At 51.0% G+C, this 27084-nt stretch overlaps 1 protein-coding gene across 3 annotated transcripts; it reads left to right on the forward strand.

Moving 5' to 3' along the window:
* Positions 1–1899: 1899 nt before the first annotated feature.
* Positions 1900–26573, forward strand: RAB15 (RAB15, member RAS oncogene family). 3 transcript variants are annotated; one of them, XM_036906046.2, is made up of 7 exons: positions 1900–2049; positions 18477–18537; positions 19336–19396; positions 19886–19963; positions 20657–20746; positions 23694–23759; positions 23895–26573. In XM_036906046.2, exons 2-7 carry the CDS (start codon positions 18491–18493, stop codon positions 24051–24053), a joined length of 501 nt encoding a protein of 166 aa, XP_036761941.1. In that variant the 5' UTR covers positions 1900–2049; positions 18477–18490; the 3' UTR covers positions 24054–26573. The 3 variants fall into 3 exon arrangements, with proteins under 3 accessions (XP_036761941.1, XP_036761940.1, XP_036761939.1); XM_036906044.2 differs by lacking the exon at positions 1900–2049 and adding an exon at positions 2391–2729; XM_036906045.2 differs by lacking the exons at positions 1900–2049; positions 19886–19963 and adding an exon at positions 2388–2729.
* Positions 26574–27084: the final 511 nt, after the last annotated feature.

Genomic DNA, 27084 nt, shown 5'->3' on the forward strand with positions numbered 1-27084 from the left:
CTCCATCTTCAGGCTAAAATTCCATTTTAGAAACCAGGGAATTAGGAGGTTAGATTCCTAACATATTTTATGGTAATTAGTCAACAACTGACCCTATTTAAGGCTGGGCAAGCAGTACAAAACGATATGTTCCCAGTGCTTCAGGGTAACCACTATTTGGAGAAGAACAGGATCAAGAAATTCCTTGCATTGTTTATCTTATAGAATATCTAGAGGACTGACTATGGATGATAACATAATGTCTCCCACTGGAGAGACATTATGAGACCACAAGTCAAGCCTACACCTGCCCTGCCCTTTGCCCCATCCTTAAAATCTTTAAAAAACAGAATCCTAAGCCTTTAAGCAAACTTCCTTTCTGAGGTTGCCTGCACTCCCTTTTCTTTGAGTGTGTACTTCAGCTTAAATACTTCTCTGTGCTCAACTTACTGCATTTTTGTCTCTGTGCTCTTCCAAAGGTAGGCATCTTTGGTCCTGGGCTATTTCATTTGATTTTCTAGACTTATGCACACACTTCAGACAAGTAGGGAAAGGCTACCAAATCAGAGGGTTTGGGCTTGCAGGTTCTGATTGCCCAGGTGACCCAGATGGGGCTGAGGCTGTATGGTCACTCTCTTCAGTAGCCTGCCCCTCAAATCTCCTTTCTTTGTTTTGGGAAGTTCTCAGAACAGAAATCTTACTCCATCCAAGGCTCTGCAGCTCCCCTAAATCCTGGGGTGGTGGGGCTTAGTTCCCAGGCCTTGCAGATTCAACACTGGGTGCCAGATGACTCTGGTTTCAGGAGGTGTCAAGGGATCCATCCTGTGCTGAGCAGGAGTTCAGTGAGCTTCCTTTCCTCCCTCTGTTCTTCCTTGCTCTCTGCTGCCTGCATGGCTGCTGCCATTTGTGGCTACTCTCCATTTAATAAATTCCTTCCTACACATTAATAATTTCCTTACCTACACTCATAGACCTGTTTGAGAATTCTTTCTCATTCAGAGTCAAGAACCCTCCCCGATCCAGGTTGAGGTCTCACCTAGTGTGCAGGGAGTGACCCACCCCCTCACCCCCAAGACTCAGCTGCCCTACAACATCTCCACACAGTATTTTATCTTTCCAACAATCCTGTGAGAATACCCTATTTTTCAGATGAGGAAACAGGCACAGACGGGTTCAGTAACATTCTCAAGGGTGCACAGCTGGTGAGGTTGAAGAGCTAAGACTGGAACCCAAGTGTGCCCAATTCCAGAGCCCTTGGCAGGCACCTGAAACACGTTGAAAATCCAGTGAAGAGAAACCCAGAAATCTCAACGGAATCCACAGGATAAATTTCCTAGCTTTCAATGTCGTCAAAGTAGTATCAGGTTCAGTTTTTCCTCTTTATTATAAATTTAGGCACTCTGCCTGAAATATAACTCAAGTTAATGGACTTAATGCTTTCCTTGCCCTACTACTGAAAAAATCCATCCCCAATCCAATACTCCTCCTGAAAACACAGACACACTCTTTTCCATCACGTTTGAAATATCTAGACTGGGCTAGACTTGTTTTTCCCCCATATTCATTCTTAAGAATACACAACTTTCTAGATTCCAGAGAGTATTTATTTGCCTCCCTCTGGTGCTAACACATTCGGTGGCCCTAAATAAGGTCTTGAAAGAGGTTATTCATTCTTTGGTGACAGTGGTGTACACCAGCAGAAATTCTTAGAGGTCTGAAACCCTGTCCTGGTATTTCCAAGCACCTACCCCAAACCTATCTAAGCAGCTTAGACCCCAAACGGAGACCCCCAAACAATATTAACAAAGGATTGTGCATTTGGAAATATTTTTATAATTATCGTTTCATCCTGGACGGAAGTGAGTGACATATTTCCCGTTTAAAGAGAAAGAACCTGGGATGGGGTGAGGGGAGGACGGACAGTCACACAGGGTTACGGGGAAGCCACATGGCATAGAGGGAGAATTCTAGCAACACTCTCGAGTGCTCCCCGGGGATGGTGACTTCCTAAGTAGACGGGTATTTGAACTCAGACCCTGATCGAGGCGTTTGGCCCCGGGGTGAGCCCAGGTGAGGACCGACCACTACCGGGCTCCTGCAGGGGCGGGGTGCTCGGTGGGGCGGAGTGAGCAGGGCCGGCTCGGGATGGGATAGATCTGGGGAGAAGTGATGAGAGCCGAAAGCCGAGTTTGGTAGAGGTGGGCTGGGTGGGAGCTCACTCCAACTCCCTCATTCAGAATGTCCGCAGAAAACCCAAAATGTTTCCCCCGGGCCCCGGGGCCCGCACGGAGGGCTTGGGAGGGGGCTGGGGCCCCTCCCGCGCCGCGCACCTTCGGGGCGGGGAGCGCGCGCCGGCCTCGCCCCCGCCGCGGGGTCGCCGCTCTCCGGCGCGCTCCCGCCCCTCTCCGGCGGCGGCGCAGGGTAAGGGGCGGGCGGGGGCGCCGCGCTCTCCTCCCGGCCGCGCGTCCCGGCACCCAGCGAGCGCGCGAGACTGGCGCGGGGGCCGGCGCGGCTTCTTCCTCCCCGCCCGCGGCGTCCCTGGGCTGGCGCGCGCCGCGATGGCAGCGGCCGAGCGGGGCTGAGCCCGCCACCCGCCCGCAGCCCCCGGCCCCCGCCGGTCCGAGCCATGGCGAAGCAGTACGATGTGCTGTTCCGCCTGCTGCTGATCGGGGACTCCGGGGTGGGCAAGACCTGCCTGCTGTGCCGCTTCACCGACAACGAGTTCCACTCCTCGCACATCTCCACCATCGGTAAGGGGCGGTGGCCGGAGGGGCGCCCCACCTTCCCGCCGCCTCCACCTGCCCGGGCGGCCCCTTCCCCTTCCGCAGCCCGGAAGGAACTGCCCGTCTCTGGCTTGAAGCGGCGGCGCGGGAGGCCAGGGCGAGGGAGTAAATCCCAGGGTGGGGGTCTACCTGCTGGGGACTTGAGCCTCAGTTCCTGGAGGTGAGGGGCCGTCTGCTGCTGTCCGTGACCATGAGTAGGTCCTCCGGCCTCGCGCCGGGAAGCCTTCCACCCACGCGAGAGATCCGGGGGCGGGTTAGGCCTGGGTACCCCGAGCTGGGCAACGAGGATCATAGGCACTGGAATGACATCCCTACACCCCCAGGTGGAAAAGGGGGGGAGATGGGGAGGGGAAGTGAAGCCTGTGCTTGGGAAGAGGGCTCAGGATGGGGAGCGGAGTCACTGGGTACCCTCAGTTCAGGGGTCACCCCATGTGAAGCAGAGCAGGAAGAGAGGCGGAAGAAAGGGGCCAACTGGATTGAGTTTCCAGGGTCCTGTTGAGAAGGTGAGCCACAAGGTGGGACACCTGGAGGAGGGCGCAGGTAAGGTGAGAGTGTATGTGTGTGAAAGGGCGCTTATTAGCCAGATCCAGAAGAGCAGGTGGTTGAAGCACTTATTTTGAAGGAAGCTGAGGAGGATGAGGAACATCCGGATGCTTGTCCAGACCAGGGGGTCAGAGGGCAGGCAGGACCCACCTTAGGACACATTGCTTTGATCTGGCAATGCTGGAGCCTATGTTTAGAGGGAACAACATCCAACAGGTTCCAGATTGATGCCGGGAGTAGCCTCAGCAATGTACAGATCCTCCTCCTGTCAGAGCCTCCATTTGAGGCTTCCGCCCTCCCTCCTAACACACTGCCGGGAAAGAAGAGGGAGCAGGTAGAGCCAGGAAGAAGAGAACCGTGTGGTTAAGAGGCAGGCTTTGTTGCCAGACAGACCTGGAAACCTCACTTGGGAGCAGTGTGACCTTGGATATCAATGACTTAGGCTTCTGAGCTTTAGTCTCATCTGTAGAATGGGAATAATAACAGCACCTGCCTCCTGAGGTATTGTAGGGATTAAGTGAGATAATGTTGGTAAAAGCATTAGCACAAAGTCAGACACTTGATGAAGCTGGATAAACGCTAGTTGTTATTACTGTTCGTCATCACTGAGCTCCTAGGGTCTCATTCTCTCTTTGCTTCATTCTCTTCTAGGGATTTAGGGTCAGGAAAAAGATGCAATCCTCTTTCTCAGGGGACCTCCTAGGAGGTCCGGGAGCCAAGTCTAGGCCACTGTTTGGATGAGAGAAATCTCAGAGTATGGGAAGGGTATGGAGGCCAGCAGAAGGCTGCATGCCTCAGGAAGGCTCAGGGAAGAGGGGGCGTTGGGGAAAGGCCTGGGAGTGAGCAAGGGAGTGGCTGAGGAACCAGATGGGAGATGAGCACAGGTTGCAGGCTTGGGGACAAAGGGCAGTGGGTTAGCATTTAAGGAAACTTGCAGTGGCTGTTTTTAGATGGGCCTGGTGCCAAGGGCTGCTGAGCTGTCACTGAGGCTATGGGCTGCCTGGGGAGCCCCTGGCTTTTGCCTGAAGAGCAGTAGTTTGCACCCTGATATCCTGGCCACAATTCAGATCCTAGGAGTGACAGAGGTTGTCCCTGGAGAGCTTTACTCATCTACCTCATTTCAGAAGCTCTTGGGGTCCTGCTCAGTGTTGTGGGGGAGTTAGCTCCTCTAAGAGATGTGTCTCCCTTCCCACAAATGAGGGAACTGCTTTTTCTAAAATACCAACCTGGCCCTCTGAGGCTCACGCTTTCTTTAAGTCCCTTGCTCCGGTATTGCTAATCACCAGCCTGTCTCCTTATGCCTCTTCCACCTTGCTTCTCCCATCTTAGTCACCTTCCTCTGCTACACAGGTAAGTGACTGTGCCTTTTGGCTTCACAGGTCACAAGGGCTTCCTCAGAATACTGGGGCTGACCACTTTGTTGGGGGGCAGAAGTGAACCACTGAGTGGGGTGTCTCTGCAGCACCCTCGGGTCCTTAGTGTATTGACCTAAAACCTAAGGACAGCTCTTCTAGTTCATCCTGTGCCTCTGATGGCTGGGTCCACCTTTCCCCAAGATGCAGATGACTCTTTAGGAGTTTGAGTTCTGTGCAAGAGAGAGAAACCTGTCTTTCTTCACAACAGCCTTTTAAAACCTACCCAACTGAGGTTTCTTAAATGGGTTCCTGTTTAAAGCTTACTAAGGCACTCCCTCATCTTGGGCATGCTTTTCAGTATTAACTAAGACTTAGGGACAGAGTTGGATAGTCAAGGGAAGCTTTGCCTTTGATGATCCAGAAAGTTTCCCATGGAGTTAGAAGGGGCATCCAGGAAACAAATCAAGGAGCCAAGAAGATGGGTTCTAACAAGTCATCAATATTTATTAATTTACCCATTAAAAAAATGCAAGTGTCCTATAGCCAAGCTCGGTACTGAGAGCTGGAGATTTTAAGATGAGTAATGCACGTGGTCACTTCTGTCAAGCTGCCCCTTGTCTAAGGCACATTCTTTTACCATGCTGGACATTGATCTAGGCACCTTTCCCGGGGCTACTTTTGTGAATGGGGAAAGTGAGGCAATTCACCAGTTACTGCCAAGACTGAATTCAGATTCTTGGATCATGTTGCTATCATCTAGGCTGACACTTTTGTGATTTACTGTTCATGCCATTTTGTATAAGAGCCTGTGACATTCCAGGGAAGGGCCTGCCAGGGAACAGTGAGGAGACTTCCTAGATAGGCTGAGTCACTGACTTCCTCTCTTCTTTTCCATCAGCAGGTGGGCAAGTGGCCTTGAGCTGGATCTGTGCCATGGTGTTCCTAATGCATTAAGCATTCACTGCAAAGCCCCATGCCAGGCATTTTAGAGACATACTCAGTCCACCTTTTCCTGCTCACAGAAGCCTATAGTCTAGTTGTCTAGTAGCAAGATACAGACAGGCAAAAAGGGTTATGGTCACAGTGAGATAACCGGGCCCTCTCCTTCCCCCTCAGCCACCACAAATCCTTGCCCCAGGCAGCAACTTCCAGTGTAGGGATCAGTTATGATCATTATTGTTACTACTGAAAGAGGTCTTACAGTCATTATCAGCAGCATACAGTGGTGTGAGGTGTGTATGAGGCATCCAGTGACAGGGTGAGGGGATCCTGAGTGCTGCTGCCACCACCAGGTGCTCCAGAGGTCAGAGGAGGGGCCCTGTGGCCTGGAAGAAGCCGAGGCCCTGCAGCATGGGCTGCTTTTCGGTTCCTGTAGGGAAGGAGCAGATGGAGTCCCAGGAGCAGAGACAACAGAGGTGCGAATTCAGGGGGTGTTCCTGGGACTCTGGGCAGTCTGGCTAGAATAGGAAGGAGTCTTTAGGAGAAGAGTGGGAACATTTCTGTGTTTCTCTGTTTCCCGGAGTGTACTGTAAGTGCCTTGAGGGCGAGACCAAATCTTAATCCTCTTTGTTTTCATAATACTGGGCCAGGGCCAGGCATGAGCTCCATAAATATTGTTAATGAATGAATGAGGACAGAGGGCATTGAGGGTCTGGGCTAAGGAGGAGGAAGTGGAGCCTTGGCAAAGGTATAGAAGGTCTCTGAGCTGGTGAATGATGTGGTGACAGTGGCACTTGGGATGTTGGCTGGAAGAGTGGGTTAAGACTTGTAGCAGGGAGACCAGTTAAGGGCTGTGGTGGTGTCTGGGCATGAAGGGGCCTCTCAGCCAGTTCCTTCTCCCCTCCCCGTCTTGCGGCACCCTACCAGACTCCACACCTGTTCTCCTTCCCTCCAGAAGTGGGGTGGTTCCAACCCATCCACCTGGCAACTTCTGAAGGGCCTCATGTGACCTGTGCTGCCTGCCCAGGCAGGGACACCGGGTCCTGTCCTATGTGGATATCTGTGTGTAGGGAACCTTTGGTTTCCTTTCTGCGTCATGGCCAGGAGTGACATGTAAGCCACTAATGCAAGCTGAAGGACTGCTTTATTGGTTTTCTCACTCCCATTCTTGGTCTGCCCTGCTTGGACCTGTCACCTGACCTCTGGACATTTTTGTTTTACTTATTTTATTATTATTATTATTTTTTAACTATAGAGCAGACTTTATCCAAGAAGAACTACTAAAATGGGGTTTGTAGTATGGAGAGAGAGATTGAGCTCAACTCCAACTCCAGCAAAGAAAGTGGGAATTTATAAGGAGCAGAGCTAGGGTCAGCGGATGGAAAATTACTGAGAGGAAACATCATGGGTAGGGAGATTCTGGCTATGGACTTGACAGGATTCTTGCTGAAGGCAGGCTGAGGGTGAAGGATGAGGAATTTGATCAGACATCCAGTGTGGGAGCTTTTGTTTTAAGGCCACTTTCGGGTCCGGAGGAGGCAAGGCTGCAGCCTGTGATTTCCAGTCTGACTGGTTGAACCCCCCCTGCGGGGACTCCAGGCTGCTGCAGGATCACCTTTCTCAGGAAGTTTGGCTGGAACTGGTGCGGGCTGCCTGGGGGAAGGGTTTGTGGTGACTGAGAGGGAGGGAGAGGACCAGGTAAGGACTGCAGGGAGAGATCTGGGCAGGAATTGGGGAGCCTAACAAACACAGGATGAATGGTTGGCACTCAGGGTCCCCAGACTATGAGGAGCTGTGTGGCTATGCTGCATACACCACAGGAGGGCCAGGGTGGGTCCTTGTGCCCTGCTGCACAGGGAGGCCTGGGCTCCCTGCAACCTGGGACATGTCTCTCCCCACCCTGTTCCCAAGGCCCTGCAGAACAGAAGGGAAGGGAAGAAACCAGGAGTAGAATGGAAAGGGTGCAGACTGACATGTGTGAGCATCCCCATGGCCTTTCTGGCTCTGCCACCTTCAGACAATTTACATGTCTGTGCAATTGAACATGGTAACAGAATCTTTCTTAAAGCTCGTTGTAAAGGTTGCAGAGGCTAATAGGCACAAAGCACTTGGCAGAGCCCTCAAGAAAATGGTAGCTGCTATCATAATCTTATTATTATTGTTATTATTATTCCTAGCTCATAAGAAAGTTGTAGAGGTTAATAAACTGTCAATAACGTGCTTTGAGGCCATCCTCACACATTCAGCCATTCTGCACTACTTACTGAACACCCACTCTGCCGGGTGCCATGTGAGGAGCTGGGGATCCAGTGTGAGCAAAACTGACAGGAGTCAGGGTGTCCTCTTGCCTCAGGGAGCACAGGGTAGGGTCTGGTTTCACTTCCATTTGGGTGCCAGTTCCTCCCTTGTGCTGGCAGGACCTGGGAAGGAAGAATGGGCTGGTGAGAAAGTTGGGGTATGGAGGAGTAGGGAGAGAGGTGACCCAGAGGCCAGGCTGGCTCTGCCTCAAGGCCCCCATTCCACCCACCCCCTTCTCCAAGGATGTGATCCCTGGAAATGGCTTTGAAACCCTCAAGAGGGTTTCCTTTCAGCTGCTCTACACCTGTGCCCCAGTCACAGCTCTGCAGATCCCCCCACAGCTTTGAGCTGCTTCCTGCTGCCTTCTTCCCCCGTCCTCCTCCCTGCTTCGTAGGCAGCTTGGTGATGAGCTTTATAACATGAAAGTTGATATTTGGCCATTACCCATCTACCCTGATTGCCAGTTCTTTTCAGAGTGCCTTCTTCTGTAATCTAATATTTGTGCCTGTTTTCCTGAAAAACTGCCAATTTTCTGCACAGGCCTCTGACCCCCTTGACTATTCTGCCTGGGCAGTGTTCTGTGTCAAGGGAGCCACAGAGCTTTCTGGACATTTAATTCCTCCCACTGAAGAGGGAAGGGTTAATCATTAGCTTTATTTTATAACTGGGGAAACTGAGGCCCTGAGAGAAGTGCTGGCTCAAGTGGTGGCATCAGGTGGCCTAACTTGGTCGACCCCCTCCTCCACTTTCTCCACACTGGCGCTGGGCATGGCCTCGCTCATCCCAGCCTTTCCACAGGACTGGTAAGTCGAGCCTCTCTCCTGTGAGTCAAAGGGGAAAGGATGTGTGCCTCCCCATCCCATTCAAGGCTCTGGGATGAAGGGACAGTTGTGCTCCTGCTGCCGGCCAGGTCAGCTTCCTTGACAGGACCTTCTGGGGGACAGTCAGGGACTGTGATTGAGGAGTCTGGCTGGGGGTCCTTCCAGGATGAGATCTGACTGTTGCCATCCTATTACTATTTTGGTCTGTAGATATTTGTATAGACCTATAGAGGATCTGTAGAGAGAGTCAACCATTGGCTTCAAAATGTGGATCATTCCTTGTTTGCTTTTCCCTGAGGAAAATTTTCTTCCACTGATCTTTTCTGGAATGTACTGACTTCATTCATTCACTCATTTGTTCACTCACCCTCTCATTCATGTTTTTCCTTCATTTATTCAATTTTGTTGAATGACATGTAAGGAGTATCTACCTCCTGCTAGGCAAGAAGAATAGGAAGTGAATAAGATACTGTTTTGCCCTTCGGGAGCTAACAGTGCAGACAGCTGGAGAGTCAGGCATCCAAGCGGACAACCAGAATATTATGCAAGAGCAGTGTCCAAATGCTTTGGAGTCACAGGAGCGATGAATTCCTCCTGGGTAGGTTGGTGAAGGCTTCACGGAAGTGACATGTGAGCGGTCTTTGAAGACTAAGTAGGGTTCCCCGGTGGGCAAGGGGTGGGGGAGAAGGTGCTGTGGGGCTGCTGCTCTTCTGCCTGGCTGGGCCAGCTGGTAGTGGCCAGGTCATGGTCCCACCAGCTTAAGTTCAATGAAATCCTTGCTAGCAGTTTGTTCTGTGGGCTTTGTGTGAGGGCAGATGCAACCCCTCCAAGATGTGTGCTCCTGAGGCTCCCCGCCCCCGTCTCTTCCTCCTGGAACCTTCTACTGCCTGTTAACATGGCCCTGCCTGGGAAGAGGCTCAGGAGGATGGTGGAGGAGTGAGTGGTCAGTTGTCTGGCAGGTCTTGGCTGCCTCAGCATTGCCCACTGAACACTCAGCAGGAAGCTCAGGGAGGTGAGGCCCAGGTCAGGAGAGCAGGCCAGGGCTAGCCGAGCCCACGGTACACGTCACAGAGACCTGTGGAGGTCTGTGCATGCAGCAGTAGGAAGGGCAAGGGGCAGGGAACTGATGTTTCTTGAGTATTTACTCTGTGCCTACTATGTGCACAGGAATGGTGTGCTCTACCCACGGGAGCCATTCAGTGTAGAGCTCTCATCACAAGGTGGGGGGTGAGCAGTCCCCAAGCTGGCCTTGCTAGTGTTTGAGAAGTTTCTTGGTACGTTCTTCAGGTTAGATCCTCCAAACAAGTTTCCATGTCATGTGTATGCACACACATGTGCACGAATGAGTGTGGGTCCCCATGAGGTCCCAGAGGAGGGAAGGACCTTGTGTTTTCTCTCTTCATAGCAGAGGAAACAGGAATGTTGGTCCCTCAGCCTTTGCTCTCCTGAGGAAACGTGTTCCTGCCTGAGCAATGTTTCCTGCTTCCCCCGCCTGGGGCCCTGATCCTGCAGCTCTTCTCCCTGCTGCCCTTCGTGTCACTTAGGTCAAATGTCACCTTTTTTAAAAGGTCTTCTCTCACCAGCCAATCTAAAGCAGCTTGCACAGATTCCTCACTCTCTACTCCGTAATTCTGTTTTTGCCTCTTAATACTTAGCACTCTCTGAAATTAATGATTCATTTACTTGTTTATTATCTGTTAGGAGCTCTCTGAAGACAAGGATCTTTTTCAAGGCTTACTCACTGCTGTGTCTGCTACTACCTAGCTTAGTTCTTGGCACATAGTAGGCATTCAATAACTGTTTGAAGGAATGAATGAATGCATTTATGCATTTTCCTAGAGGACTTTTGCTCTTCTCTGAAGGCAGTCACAAGTGGTTTTTTTTTTGGTTTATTGGGACTCATTGGACAATTGAAAATTCACATGCCACACGTGTTTGGGTCTGAGAGTAGAAAAGCTCTGCATGGGGTGATCAGTTTCTAGTAGTTTTTCGGTCTTCTGCTCAAGTAAGTAAGTCATTGGAGTACAATTCATGGAGGAAGAAAGTGGCTCCTGTGATCCCTGTGAGTGGGGTCTTTTCTGATGAATGCAGAGACAAGGGGTCAGTGCCTTTGACTAAGGTCAGTATTGCCGGCCACTCAGGGTCACTACTGGTGTCAGATGATGCCCTTCAGCTCAGCCATGTTGCTGGAGTGACCTTCCAGGACCACCTCGTGGGGGGCTCTAGTGTAGGATGCTCTTAGCGCTCAGGCACTGGGGTCACGCATTCCTTCCAAGACCTTGGGAGTCTGTGTGACTGCGAAACCCTTCTACATGATAACAGCCCCTGGGTTCCTGGATCCTGGGTTTCCAAAAACTGGCCCTTCAACATTTTATGTGAAGGTGGTAGCCTCCAGAGTTGACCTGGTCCCCATATCACCTCTCTCCTTCCACATTGAGGTTGTGTGTGTATGTGCACACGTATGTACACTCACCTGCTTATATCTTAGAAAGGAGGATAGGGCATCATTCAGGTCTCCAGTCTTTTTTATAGGTGGGTATCCAAATCAGAGCCCCAGACCTCAGTGTCCTGGAAGTTAAAACATGGCCTTGGAACAATACAGCACAGAGAATACAATTAATGACTCTGTAACATCTTACTATGTTGATAGACAGTGACCGCAACGGAGGGGGTGAGGACTTGATAATATGGGTGAATGTTGATCCACTCTGTTGTGTATTTGAAACCATCATAAGATTGTATATCAATGATACTTTAATAAAAAAAGAACCAGCTAAGGAAAAAAAAACAAAACAAAACCATGGCCTTAGAGTTCAGAGGACCAGGATTCTGTCTACCAAAGACCAAGGCCTCCTCTTTTATTTCTGCTTCCCATCCCCCCAGAGCGAGGTGGCATGAATGCTGACCAGTGCATTTGCTCAGAGAGCCTGGGTGCACCTTTTCCCAAGAATGAGGCCACCCTGAGGGAGAGTCCATCTGCTGCTGAGGAAGGGAAGGGAGTCAGCTGGCATGTGGTGCAGCAGACAGTGAGGCTGCAAGTCCCAGGGCAGAAGGAAGGAAGGAAGGAATTGGCAAGTGGCAGGTCTGGGCAAAGACACGCCGCCGACTCCCTTCACCTAACTGGTATGAGGGACATTTGTGTACCAGGAGCCTTGTCTTGGATCTCAAGCATTGTGTCTTCGCTCCCCTCTGTATGTTGTCCTCCCTGTCCTTCCCCTCACTTGTCCCTCAGTTAGGGGGAAAATAGGTGTTATTTGCTCCTGGCCTTACTGGTTTTCTCTCTTGCTGAGAGAAGGGGGTTTTGAAATGGGATTACTCTGATGTCTCGTTTGAGATGGCAAAGTCAGGCTGCCACCTCCCTGAGGTGCACACTGCACCTTCCCTAAGCCTGTTTTGGGTTGTTTGGGGCAACCTCTTTGGAAGATACCTCCTGCCACAAGCCGCATGAACTCCACGTGCCCAGCGCATGCTGGTCTCCTGCAGGGTCGCCGGGGCCTTCCCAGGACTCAGCTTGGAAACTGAGCCAGCATGGCTCCAGGGGTTGGGTGTCTGCCTTGGATTTCAGGCGTATTATGTTGTTCCCATTGCAGCATCTCTTTGCTAATGAAAGGGCTCAGATCACACTGCTGGTCCTCTGGGCTGCAGTTGATTGTGGTGATAACATGTGGCACCCAGACAGCCCTGTTTCCACTGGAAGCACGTGGCACCTGGCAGGCATGCTGGCACCTGACGTTAACCCGTGAGGAGCTGGCCTGTCAATAGGCACACCCTAGCTGTGCCAGAATTGAGGTGGTAGCCAAACTCTGGGGACCGTCTGGGCTCCAAGATGGGTGGCATTTTCTCTTTTTGTTGAAAACACTACAGCTTAGCACTGGCCCTTTGTTTCACCACTGGGCCCCACCCTCCTTTCTCCCCAGTATGAGCCCCTTCTCCTTCTCAGAGCCCTTCCTCTTCCCTAAGCTGTGACCCTGGGCTCCCTCATCTCATCCCCCTTCAGCTAACATTTAGTAAAGCGCTCTGTGTTATGGGTTTTATACCTTATCTCATAATCCTTAAAAAAATTCTCTGATATCAGGAATTGTCACTTCCATTTTACAGGTTGGGAAACTGAGGAAAAGAGAGGTTAAGTAGCTTTCCCAAGACCACATAGGTAAAGACAGTGTGGGAACCAACCCTGACCTTCAGTTGTGTTCTTAATGCCACTCTGTTGTTGAGACACACTTCCTCCATGCCCTTCCAGGCTTTCTTTGGAGGCAAACAGTGATGGGAAGGAGTGTTCTCTCCCCTGGATGTGCCTTCTTCTCTCCTTTCCACAGTCATCACAGCCCCTCCACTACTAGTAAGCGAGTCTCTGTTTTATGGCAAAAGGGGAGATACCTTAGGAGCCTGGTGGCTGCCAGTGCATTCCCTCTACCCTGTCCCTCTGGGGCCTGGTTGTGGCCTGGAAGTTTCTGGGGGTTGCTGCTGGAAGAGCCAGAGGCTCTCCTGGCTTCATTAAGGAAGGGGGGATGTGCTATGAGGACCCCCGGGGGCTGGAAGGTGGGGCTGGTGGGCAGGGGTGGCTGTGCTAGGATACACTCTGACTAGCATGTTCACCATATCTGCTGCTCTGCACATCAGTCTGCCTGTGCTTCATTACTGACCGACCAGTCCCCTCTGTGCCATCTGGGGGAGCCAGTTTGAATGGCTCAGCCAGCTTCCCTTCCCAGTGGGCCAGGTCTCCTTGTGGGGCACCAGCAGGCCTGTTGATGGGCCTCCTTTGGGTCAGATAGCCACCCATTGTCCAGTTAGGAGCTGCTTGTCCACAAGGAATGTACTGCACCCAGCCCTGCTTCCTTTACAGAGGGTTTGGGCCGAGTGGTTCCAGCCAGAAATGGACACTGGGTGTGGTGGACACCGCGGTTGACATATCTGAGGTACTGAGAAAACACGATGAATTGCTTGTCATACTTGAGGCACTTGGCTAGGGCTTCCTGACTTTCTCCTCTTGGACTCCCAGTGCCTCCAGAAATGTCTACTGGAGCTGTGTGGAGGGGGTTTGCTCCTTTCTCCACACCTCATTGTTGCCCATGCCCAGGGAAGGAAGCGGGCGCTGTCCAGGGTGGTGCACTGGGGTTAGCGGAATCGCGAACTGTCTCAAGGGGCAAGGGAATCCGTGAAGGTAGGTTATGGTGGGCTTGCTCCACGTGTGCCCACCACCTCACTTCTAGGTGCTTCACACCAGAACACATGTGGTAGGGAAGGCAGTAAGGTTCTGCAGCCTCAAAGGGTTGGGAGGCCCCTGGTTGAATGAGGAGTGCCCTGGGTGGGTGTTAAGAGAGCAGGTTTCCAGGTCTGGCTCAGCCACAGGATGTGGGGCATGGGTAAGTTACTTGGCCTCTCAATGCCTCATGATGATAAGCCCCACTCATAGCTTCTTTATAGGCTGGCATAAGAACTGAGGGCTCTGCGTTCCCTAGCTGGGGGTGTGCTGTAATGCTGAGGATTATTACAAACCTTGGGTGTGTTTCTGCTTGGGGATGGCCCAAACAGTGGTTCTCAAACTTAAGTGTGCCTGAGACTTGATAGGTCTGGGTGGGCCTGGGGAATCTGCATTTCTAACAAGCTTCCTGACAGTGTTCACACTGCTGGTTCCTGGACTAGCAAGGGTAGGGGAGTAGCAAGGCACTAAACTATGTGATCCTTTCTCCATCAAGGGTTCTCTGGGTTTGTTTTCCTGGCTGTTCCCTAGGAAGCCTTTATTCAGTGGAGGGAAGCTAAGGAGTAAGAGAACTACCTTCTATTCTGTGCCAGTGTCTCACATACACTGTCTAAATCAGGTCCCACAACAGCCCTTAGGAGGCCAGTGGTATTCTCATTCCACAGAGAAGAAAACTGAGGCACAGAGAAGTTGAAAGTTGCTTACAGTCACACAGCAAGTACCAGAATCAGGATTCAGACCCAGGTCTTTCTGACTCTAATGCCGATGGTAGCTGCTTCTCTATATTACAGCTCTCAACTTCCCTCTAGTGAAAAATCACTCGTTGCCTTGTTAGACATGCAGGCTTCTGGGCCTCGCTCTCACATTCTGATTCAGTAGGTCTGGGCAAGTCAAGGGAACAGCATTTTTTATTTAAATCACCCCACATGATTCTATAGCTGAGCATCTGCCAAGCTCACCTAGAGAACGGGAGGACTCCCATGCTGCCTCATATGACACTTCAGATACAAAGCTTTAGTACACATTCTCAAATGCCAGCATGTATTAGAATCACCAGGAGAGCATGTTGAAAAACAGATCCCTGGGCCCCACCGTCAAAAAGTCTGAATGCGTAGATCTGAGATGGGCCCAAGAATTCGCATGTCTCACAAGTCCTGGCTGATGCCAATGCTGGTGATCTGGGGACCTCACTTTGAGAGCCACTCTCCTAGAAGCTCGCTGCCATAAGGGTGATCCATGGGCCAGTAGCATCAGCCTCACCTAGAAGCTAATGCAGTATCTCAGGCCTCATCCCACACTTAATGAGTCAGGATCTGCATTTGACATGATCCCCATGTGATCTGTGTGCACCTTAAAGTTTCAGAAGTGCTGCCTCAGAGGAACCAGAATGAGGCGATGCTGGGGATGGAAGTAGATGAAGAATCTCTCTTTTCCCATAGAGTCTGACAATGCAACGAAGAGGGGCCAGCTGTTAGGATGTACATCCAGAGGGGCTGATGAAGACAGTTGAGCAGTGAGACTTGGGAAGGATAGAGGACTCTTGCCCAATGAAGGTGGAGGGAACAGAGGACAATTCTGAGGACAGGATGTAGGCCTCAGAGGAAAGGCAGCATCAGGTGTTCATCTTGGCCATAGAACCATAGGTGGGGAGAGGGAATTTGATTGAGTGCACAGCGGTGGGGAGGGGGTGCACTGGGGCTGAACCTCTAGGTAGGAGGATGGTGGCTGCAGGGAATGTGATGGGTGAGAGCACATCTGAATCAACAGTGTGCTGAGCCTCTGGGAGGGCAGCTCAGGCAGGAAGCAGGAGTCTGTAGGCAACAGACAAGGCCAGTGTTTTGACTGCCCTGCAGTGCTAGTCACGGAAAAAACCAGCAGCCATGTAGGAGGATAGAAGGGGCTGTGAATGGGCACAGGTCACAGTGGGCCAGGGTGGACACAGTGGGAAGTTCAGGGTGTGTGGGGGCTTAATTAGAAGAGGGAGATCCCTCAGGAGGCTGAAATGTACTCTGTTCTTCCTTTGTGTGTTTGAGAAGCCAAAATCGAAGCATTTGACTGCTCAGAGATGTTAAATTGTAATGGGGTGTTGGGAGGACCTATATTGTAAGATGGTGGGGTGTGTGGGTTGCTTTGAGCCCCCATAATTCTCCAACCTTGGTCCCTGCACATACAGCTAAGTGAGGGAGGCTGGGAGGAACCTGAACCCAGTGCTCATTCCCAGGGTGGCTGCCTGTCTTCTTGTTGGTCCTGTGTCTTCTAACGAACGCCTGCTTTCATCTCTAGGAAGAGTTCCCCGAGTGCTGGGAGCCCCCTTCGCAGCTGACCCCTTCCAAAGGATCAAGGAGAAACAGGAAACAAGTGTAGTTACTTTAAGGGCTTTGGGTCTGGGTAACACACAGCCGTCCTCTCATTCCACTAAGAAACCATGGCAGGTGGGGTGAGCATAGGTTCTGGCATCGGATAGGCCTGTGTCTGAATCTCGGCCACTTGCTGTGCTGACCTTGGGCTAATTATCTTACCTCTCTGGGCCTTCATTTGCTTTCCTCTAAGCTTTTTAAGGTCAGGGACCCTGCATCTTTTTTGCCACCCTCTCTGGCACCTAGCAGTGTGCAGGGCAGGTAAGTTCCTGTAGAAATCTGTGGAGTGAAGGAAGTAGACCCACCCCCTCACCCCCAACACACAACTCGTGGCCACTTTGCACAAGGCACTATCCTTGACCAGGCTTGCTTGGCTAGTATGAGAATGAGCGAGGCTTATTATAAAATGAACAAAACTTACGGTTCCCTCGGGAAGAAGGCACTATACCAGGAAAGAACAAGAATTTCTTGATTCCCTTCTATGCCAAGTATTGGGAAAAAGCATATTCTTGACAACTGTTTGTCCAGGGAGGGGTGAGCATGCTACTGCGCCCACCAAGGCCAGGTGCCCCTCTCCTTCTTGCACCCTCCTCCTCTTCACTTTCTTGGCACTTGGAAGAGCAACTGCCAGATGCTGCCCATTTGGAAAAGTACAGCTCAGCAGATATGAATCAGCTAGGGCTGGTGAAGAATGATTCACGTCTGACCAACTTGACTTAGTTCGTGTTGTCCGTTCTGAATCTTTTTTTCCCTTCTAATTAAGTGATGATTGGTCTCAGTAGTGAGAGCGAAGACGCTGAATTTAATCTGTCTGTCTTTGTGGAAAGCTGGGGACAGGATGGATAAGGGGAGAAGCATTCCCACTGGTTAAGCGTTCATGCTGATGTGGAATGGCGGTGGTATTGGGCATGCTGGCACCTTGAAGGACACTTCTTCAGGGCTGTGCAGCCTGGTGACAATTACCAGTCCTGCTTTTACCATGTTCTCCACCTGAAAATTGGTTAATGATGCCCATTTCTGACATGTCCCCAGGGAGTACACGAAGACTTAAGTTTAATTAACCTACCAGACATAGCTCTTTAATCACTGGGCACAGATAGGGCTGAAGAGAGGTGTGGTTATAAAAATACCTCCCTTCCCATCTCTCATCACTTACTTTCAAGCCCATGGTGCTGACTTCTCTTGTTGCTGCTCAATTATGTTCCTGCTCTGGGCTGGTTTGCCCAATCCCTTATGTTTCCTGTATCTTACGGCAGCTTAGCTGCTCAAGCCCTTGGACAGATGAGCTTGAGAACCCTGTTTATCTTCTTCTCCCTCCCAGCAGCGACATCTCTTCATCTGAGCCTTGGTTGTCACTCACAAGCACCCTCTGTGCAGGACTGTACTAGGTTATAAGGATAACAGCAATTGACTGAATATCCACCAGGTACCAGGCACTTTATCTCATTTGGTCTTCTCAGCGACCCTCTGAAATGAGTGGTAATGTCCTTATTTTACTGATGGGGAAATGGCGGCTCAGAGAAGCAAGGTGCCCGAACTCACAGTCACGAGCTAAGTGGCCAGAGTCAGGAGTCAGGCTCAGACGTGACTTCAGAGCCCATACTCCTTCTAGTGAACGTCTCCTCTAGTGAACAGGGGTTGGTTAACGGCAGATCCACTGGGCCTTCTCCCTGGTGGGCCTTTGTGAGGTGCCGAGGGGTTGAAACAGTCTTCTCCCCACGATCTGTGCCTTCCCCACATTCATGACAGTGCTATAAACCCTGCTTATTATTAATAAGGTAGAGGAAAAAAACCAGCAAATGAGGTGGATTGCTATTCATAGGGATGCGAGCTCCAGGAGGGATAAATACAAGCAGTTCTCTCCTTACGTATAAATAGGAGACTTCACTCATGAGTAGAATAAGGCACATGTTGGGGCTAAGTGAGGTAGTGCTGGAGTGGATTCCTTCGCATCTCTCTGCTTCTGTCCCCTGAGCTTTTTCCTGCTAGTAACTTTAACTGAAGGAAGAAGGGAGGCCCCACTCAGTGCCCTGGACACTTCCTTAGGGTCTGTTTGTGATTCAAGAAGGCCCTTTCCTCATGCCATCTTTCTGCCAAATTAAACTGTAAGGCAGTCCCTTCCAGTGTGTACACCTTGGGCCTTTGCTGTTCAGTTCTCAGCAGGTACCTTCCCTAACTTTCTCGCTCTCTTTCTTTCCCAGGTGTTGACTTTAAGATGAAGACCATAGAGGTGGATGGCATCAAAGTGCGAATACAGATCTGGTGAGCTGGGTAGGGGGAGGAGGCAGGTGTAGGAGGAGAAGCCCCTGGGCTGATCCCTAGCTGCCACAGCCAGGTGTAAAAATTCCAAGGCCTCATCTGGGGAAACTGGCCACTTCTTATGTAAAGAGAAGGAGAAGTCTTAAAGCCCATCTTCTGCTAGGAGCCTTAATCTCTGATCTCTTTCCTAAGAAATTTTATGGGACCATAGATCACCAAAAAGCAGGAATTAGAAGGAACCGGCAAACTAAGCACTGTGGGTTCGTCTCTGAATAAGGCTGTACCTGTGGGCTGTGCCGAATGGATAGGATTAGGAGGGCCGCCAGTCCCCCCATCATTTCCAGTGGGAGCCTGGTGGGAGTCCCTTGGCACGGCACGTGCAGTTCCCAACATGGCCACAGGGGGCTGATCCAGCTCTGGCCTGATGCTCCTGGGAGCATTCGGAGCTGCCTCCCAATTTGAGAATGAATGGTATGGGCAGTGCCTTCAGTGCAGCAGGCCATCCTTCTTGGATACCATGGCCAAATTCTAGAGAGAGTTGTCCAAGACCCAATGATGGTTGTGGCCCCTACAGATAGAGTTGACGAGGCCCCATAAGCCCTGTCAGCACCAGATAACCAGGCCTGTTTTCAGCAGATCAGGTATGTTCACATCCCCTCGGGGACCAAAGATCCACTGATTTTTCACCCTTCAGCCCCCCAGTTTTCCTGCAAGGGCACTGGGTCTCCCAGCTCTTGCACCTCCCTTCCCCGCCTGCCTCTGGGGTCCCTGCACCTCTAAGGGACTGGCTTTCTACTGCAGGGACACGGCGGGGCAGGAGAGGTATCAGACCATCACAAAGCAGTACTACCGACGGGCGCAGGTGAGCCACCATTTTCAGGGCTTAGAGGTGAGATGCTGCCACCCACCTCCCCAGCTCTGGGTGTTTAAGGTATCTGTACCACTGACCCCCAGAGCAGGGCCCACAGATTGCCTGCCAGGGAGGGCAGCTGCCAGGTGGTCTTCCAGTTGTTCATTGTTCATTCATTTGTCCATTATCCTCTGAGCTCATGCTACAGGCAAGTCCCCACCCTCTCCCTCAACTTCCACCTCCACCATGGGCCAAAGACCCAGGGCAGAGTACTTTGTGCCTTCCTACCTCAGAGAGTTCTGTGATAGGCCTAGGAAGCCATAGCTCTGGGTTATGAGAAAGAAGACTTTCTGGGTGCTGAGGGCTTCTCACTATACTAAGCAGGGAGAAGGGAGAGTGGGACCCAGCATTTAAGGTCCCACCCCCACTTGTGGCCCCATGAATATGCACTGTCTCTCTGGGCTTCTCCCGCCCCCATCTCTCGCTCCTTCTCTCTCTCAGGGAATATTTTTAGTCTACGACATTAGCAGCGAGCGCTCTTACCAGCACATCATGAAGTGGGTCAGTGATGTGGATGAGGTAGGAGATGCCGCCTCACTGCCGGGGGTGGGGAAACAGCACCTCAGAGGGGAAGGCAAAGTGAGGGCCATATGGGAAGGGCTGAAGCTCTTGGGGTTGGCGGGCAAACACTGTCAGGACACCTTGGCTTCCACAGCCCTGGATGAAGACCTCTGGGTGAGTAAGACACGGGGAGCAAGCCCAAGCTACCATGCCCTCCGTGCTCTGCTCCCTGCAGGCCTGTGGCTGTTTCTTCCCCGGCAGGGAACTTAGGTTGAAGCCTACCCTGTCACCAGCTTCCTTTCTGAAATCTCAGGACCTGGTGGCATTGTGAGACTGGGTTATCATTCTGGCTCTGCCACAGTAGCTGTGGAGCCTTGGGGAAGCCTTTTGAGCCCTCTGAGTGTCCAGTTCCTCCCCTGTAGAATGGGGGTGGACTAAAGTCATGTGTCCTTTCTAGCTCAGACCCCAGTTGTCCATCCCAAGGAAGCACCAGTAGTAGAGGTCTCCTATCCTAAGCTGTCCCCACAGTACCCCTCTGGGGCCCCTGGGGTCAGCCATGGTACTTGGGGGAGCCTGGCATCTGTACCCAGTAAGCTGACTTGCCCTTGGGCTCTTAAGCTTGGTGCTGGTGTGGAGGCCAGTGTAGACTTTGGTGGGGAGATGGGAGGGAAAGGCAGCACTCACTGGCAATTCTGCCTGTCTTGTCCCTAGTATGCACCAGAAGGTGTCCAGAAGATCCTCATAGGGAATAAAGCCGATGAAGAGCAGAAACGGCAGGTGGGAAGAGAGCAAGGGCAGCAGGTAGGTGGGAGTAAGCTGGCCAGATCCATCCCTGGGCCTCCCGCTGCCTTCCAGGGCCAGTCATGGATGCTGGGACCCAGGATTCTGTCAACATCATCAGGCACCCTGACACTCCCATGGCACCTGGAGATACTGCATGAGCTGCCATCCTTGTGGGTTCACTTTCTGTCCTTCAGGACGGTGACTGGGGTCCATCCTGAAACAAAGACCTCTGGGGCAGCAACTTCCCAGCTCCCAAGTTTCCTACAGCAGGATGACCCTCTACTTAAGAGTTCATCTGGTGCCAGTGAAGAGGAAGGACTCAGAGTTCATGACTACTAGCAGCACCCAGGTGTGGCTGCTCTGACAGCCATCCCATCCCCTCCACATCCCCTCACTCTTCTCCTTATGCCTGGAATGGAGGGGCCATGGGGCAGAGAAGGTAGGAGGATAGTGCTGAGAGAATGTCCTAGCATAGAGGGAGCCCATTCTCCCAGAGAGCAGAAAGAAAGATGGATACTGAGACTGAGTCACCCACCCACTTCATGGGCCTCAAAAGCCTTTCTCTCTCTCTTCAGTCAATAGCATTCCATTAGCACTTAAAATAAAATGGTTTTTTTGGTATTAAAAAAATAATACATAGTCATTAGATAATTTGCAAGTAGAGGCAAACCCTAGTAGAATGATAGTATTTACTGAGCATTCCATGTGTGGCCCTGTGCTCAGCAAGTGCTTTGAGATACATGACCCTTTTATTTTATTTTATTAAGGTATCATTGATACACAATCTTATGCTCACATTTCACATGAGCAACATTGTGGTTACTACATTCCCCCTTATTATCAAGTCGCCACCACATACCCCATTACAGTCACTGTCCATCAGCATAGTAAAATGCTAGTCACTACTTTGTCTTCTCTGTGCTATACTGCCTTTCCTGTGGCCCCCCTATATTATGTGTGCTAATCATAATGCCCCTTAATCCCCTTATCCCTCCCTTCCCACCCTAGTATGCACCAGAAGGTGTCCAGAAGATCCTCATAGGGAATAAGGCCAATGAAAAGCAGAAAGGCCCTCTCCAACCCCTTTCCCTTTGGTAACCGCTAGTCCATTCTTGGGTTCTGTGAGTCTGCTGCTGTTTTGTTCCTTCCCTTTTTGCTTTGTTCTTATACTCCACAGATGAGTGAAATCATCTGATACTTGTCTTTCTCCACCTGACTTATTTCTCTGAGCGTAATACCCTCTAGCTCCTTCCATGTTGTTGAAAATGGTAGGATTTGTTTTCTTCTGTGGCTGAATAATATTCCATTATGTATATGTACCACATCTTCTTTATCCATTCATCTACTGATGGACACTTAGGTTGCTTCCATTTCTTGACTATTGTAAATAGTGCTGTGATAAACATAGGGGTGCATGTATCTTTTTGAATCTATGATCCTGTTTTCTGAGGGTAAATTCCTAGGATGGAATTCCTGGGTCAAATGGTGTTTCTATTTTTAGTTTTTTGAGGAACCTCCATACTGCTTTCACAATGGTTGAACTAATTTACATTCCCACCAGCAGTGTAGGAGGGTTCCCCTTTCTGTGCATCCTCCCCAGCATTTGTTGTTGCTTGTCTTTTGGATGTTGGCCATCCTAACTGGTGTGAGGTGATATCTCATGTGGTTTTAATTTGCATTTCCCTGATTATTAGTGATGTGGAGCATCTTTTCATGTGCCTGTTGGCCATCTGAATTTGGAGAAGTGTCTGCAGATTCCCTGCCCATTTTTTAATCATGTTATTTGCTTTTAGGGTGTTGAGGCATGTGAGCTCTTAGATATTTTGGATGTTAACCCCTTATCAGATATGTCATTTATGAATATATCCTCCCAGACTGTAGGATGCCTGTTTGTTCTACTGATGGTGTCCTTTGCTCTATGGAAGCTTTTTAGTTTGATGTAGTCCCACTTGTTCATTTTTGCTTTTGTTTCCCTTGCCTGAGGAGATATGTTCATGAAAAAGTTGCTCATGTTTATATTCAAGAGAGTTTTGCGTATGTTTTCTTCTAAGAGTTTTATGGTTTCATGACTTACATTCAGGTCTTTGATCCATTTCAAATTTACTTTTGTGTTTGGGGTTAGACAGTAATCCAGTTTCACTCTCTTACATGTAGCTGTCCAGTTTTACCAACACCAGTTGTTAAAGAGGCTGTCACTTCCCCATTGTATGTCCATGGCTACTTTATCCTATATTAATTGGCCATATATGTGTGGGTTTATATCTGGGCTCTCTATTCTGTTCCACTGGTCTGTGGCTCTGTTCTTGTGCCAGTACCAAACTGTCTTGATTACTGTGGCTTTGTAGTAGAGCTTGAAGTTGGGGAGCGTAATCACCCCCGCTTTATTCTTCCTTCTAAGGATTGTTTTGGCTATTCGGGTTCTTTTGTGGTTCCATATGAGTTTTAGAACTATTTGTTCTAGTTCATTGAAGAATGCTGGATACATGACCCCTTTTAATCATTTCACAACTTTGGTTGATAGATACTCTTTCCCCACCCTGCCAGATGACAATGCTGGGGCTTAGAGAAAAGTAACTTGTCAAAGATGGTACAGCTGTTAAGTGGTAGCACTGGTATTCAAGCCTGGGTCTGACTCCAGAGTCTGTGTTTTTAATTCACTGGACATACTGCCACCATGTTCTGGTATCTTTGCGTCCGGACACAGGACATAAAGTGGTGGGGGCATAGTGTGTGTGTCTGTGTGTGGGGAGGTGGGCTGTGTATTTGTGGGGCATCTTCTCCCATTCTCTGCTCACCTGTGTCTTAGAAGGAGTTCGTTCACAGTCTTGTCCAAAGAGTCATCTCTTCTGAGAAATTGTCACAACACAGCATAGGCTGTGAGTGCAGTGGAAGAAGTATGTGCCAGGGACTGTGGGCTCCTCCCTTCCCTTACTGACTCCCTTTCAGGAATGTTCGTCTTTTGCAGCTGGCTAAGGAATATGGCATGGACTTCTATGAAACAAGTGCCTGCACCAACCTCAACATTAAAGAGGTGAGAGCTTTGGATCCCAGTCCAGCAGAGAGGGAGGTGAGGAGAGGGGGGCAAAGAGGAGCCTGGCCCCTTGGGCAGTTACAGGACTGCGAGGGGAGGGGGCAGCAGACTAATGCGTGCACCTTGGTTTCCCAGTCTTTCACGCGTCTGACAGAGCTGGTGCTGCAGGCCCATAGGAAGGAGCTGGATGGTCTCCGAACACGTGCCAGCAGCGAGCTGCCATTGGCAGAGCTGGAGGAGGATGTGGGCAAACCTGAGGGCCCAGAGAACTCTTCAAAAACCTGCTGGTGCTGAGGGTCCAGCGTGGCACACCCACACAATCCCCTCCCCTCCGGAGGCCTGCAGGCAGACAGGGGGCCTGGGCTTTGCCCTGCTTCTCCTCTCATGTGGGTGACCCATGGAGTACCAGTAGCTGCTGCTCCCCCTGCCGAGCCCTGAGAGCAGCCATCTCCGTGCAGCCTCTGCCCCAGCCCCTCCACCCTGGACTGGTGTCCTCCAGCCCATTTCCCCAGCTGCAGGCCTGCCATGAGCCCCAAATGTGCTTGCGAGCCTTGTCTCCCCACCCCGAGCTCCCCAGACAGTAGCCAAGCCTGGAGTCCAGACCACTTTAAGGTTCCTTTCTCAGTGCATCTCGTCTCCTCTCTGCTTTTTCTCTCTCCTTCCCACTTCTCTTTCTCTGTCCTTCCCCTCTGGTGTGTTTTGTATCAGAGCCCCTCTCACCCCTTTCCCTCGTGTCCTGCTGTGTGGCTGCTGGTGCGGCTTCCTTCTTCCCGTTCTTCCAAAACCTGCCCAAGAGAGTGAACTCATGGGGCTGCGCCATATCTGCTCCTGGGAGAACCCCAACCCCGCTTTGGGGGTGAGCCAAGGCTATGGGGCACTTCTTCCCTCCTACCCCCCCCCCCCGTCCAGTCTTGTGCCATGGGCCTGCCTCACTGATAATCTGGGGAAGTGGAACTTCAAGGTAGGAAGGAGACACCACACTGGTGGGCCTCGAGCCTGGGGCTCTGCTACCTCTCCCCATCCACTCCCACAGCTTTGGCTTTGCATGGCTTCCTGCCCACCTGCCTCTTGGGGGAACTGAGCTTGGAGAAGAAACAACAGTACAATGAGGGGTGGCAGGGATAAGAAGTCACCTCTGTTCTCTACCTCCCATGCAGCGTGTACATGATTTCTCCCCACCTGGGCTCCTGAATTTAAAGATGGGGACCAGGGCCTGAGGGCACTGCAGGGGCCACATCAAGGTAGGAGAGCCCTGGGGCCAGTGATACTGAGAAGCCAGCCACACCCCCAGGAAGGGGAGTGCTTGACAGTGAAGGACTGGCTCCTGTACATCAGGTTAAGAGCACAGGATGGCAGGCCGGAGACTGCAGTTTGCAAACCAGCGGGGAGTATGGCAGCAGCAGGGCTTCCTGGGCCCCGTCTTCCATTTCCTGTGTAAGAAAGGCACGTCCCCACAGCCTCCTGGCAGACAAGAGGGACATAACCACATTGGCGGGCCTACATTGAACCCAGCCTTCAGCCCACAAGGTTTTCCTGCAACCCAGAGTATGTGGGAGTAGGGCAGGGACTTCGTGGGGAGAAGGAAAAGAGGCCCTGGGTAGAAATGCTTGGTGCCCTTCTCTTCAGCAGTCAAGACAAAGTGCTCGTCTTGCCCCTCGAGCTCCTGAGTAGGAGGCTTGAGGATTTGCCAACTGCACTGTGGCCACAGGTGGAGGGACACAGACTCCCTCCTCCTGAGCTCTTTGTTGAGAAAGAAGTTTCTTTAACCCCATGTGGCCTAAGAGTAGCTTGACAGAGGCCCTTGAAAGAAGGAACAGGTCAGTTACCAGTCCTAGTAACCTTCCCCACTTCCCATGGCAGAAGAAGCCTAGGGAGGAGAATCATTCCTAAGCTACATACTCTGCACTGCATGGCTGAGCCTGGGGCAAAAATGAAGACCTGAACATTCAACACTCACTAATTAAGGCCCAAAACTCAGGGCACACACATGTGAAGGATTAAAGGCCCCACTTCCTGACCCCTCCAAAAAAGGGGTGGGGATGAAATTAAACTCCTATCAGACCAGGAGAGACCAGGAGAGGGTAGCTTGGGAAATAGGAAGGGGGGACAGGTTAGCAGAGAGGAGGGAAAGGAGGGTGGAGAGCTGACTCCAAGATAAAGTCCTGAGCATGGCTGGGGATGCTTCCTTAAGGACGGACTCCTTGAATATCAGGACATATGCATCACCCTGTGGGGTGAGGAGGTCAGAGTACCCTCAGCCAGGGGCTTCAGAAGGCAAAGTTATATTGGGTATTGGGTCCAAAGTATGGATCACAATTGCTACTTTACACCACTGTCTTTCTCTCCTAGCTTGCTCAGGACAGAGGGATTATATTTTTACTGTACCCTAGGAATTCTGGAAGGGAAAACATGGGGTCTAGATTCTATGAACTGATTAGCTCAATCCACAAAGGCCACAACTGGGGAGAGGCATGGGAGCAGGTAGAGGGTTGGGGTTTGGGGGTACATCTCTGACTAGGTATCAGAGTCAGTCTCACCCCTAAACTTCCCCAGTCAGGAGGTGGCCTGGGATCGGGCACTGGCCCAGACTGGCAAGCAGGCGCTCCTACCTGTTTACTCCTCACCACCTCTGCACCTGCTGTCTTGAGACTCAGCCCAGCCCCAGGTGCGCCACCTGCACCTGAGGCCCCCACCCCCATCTCCCTGTGAAAGGTGAACTTTGTGTACTGTGTCTTGGGTCCAGTATATGAATTGTGAGCAGGGTTCATCTATTTTAAACACAAATGTTTACAAAATAAAGAATATTTCAAACCACAGGTGTGGCTGCCTATATGAGTCCCTGGGATTAGACCTCACTTGGACCTTGGCAGTTAAGGGGCATGGGGAAAGGCAGTGCTCATAGAAGACGCTCCAAAACCCTAAGGAAGTAGCAGTAGAATGACAATGGAAGCAAAAAATGTCAGCTTCCATCTTGTACCTTTCCTAATAACCACCTGCAGGGGAGCCCCAAACTATGGCCCCATCACTCTGCATAGGCTTACACTGCAGAAGTCAGATTGAGTAGTCATTGAGAGGATGCTGAATATGTACTTCTGAAGGAGTCTTTGAAGCCAAGAAAGTTCTCATCTGTCTGGACTGGAACAGGAACAGGTCTTCCTGAAGGCATGAGGAGGGATTAAGTAGCCTTACAGAAGGTCATCCTAGCCCTGTAGATACTCCAGGGAAGCAAGGTAGACTGGGGTCTCAGTGGTCTGGGGGTTGCTTTGGGGTAGGAAGCTGAGGGAAGAGGCAGGCAATTTTCGGGGGATAAAACAATGAAGAAGGG

The sequence above is a fragment of the Manis pentadactyla genome, chromosome 11, assembly GCF_030020395.1.
Source record: "Manis pentadactyla isolate mManPen7 chromosome 11, mManPen7.hap1, whole genome shotgun sequence".
NCBI lineage: Eukaryota > Metazoa > Chordata > Mammalia > Pholidota > Manidae > Manis > Manis pentadactyla.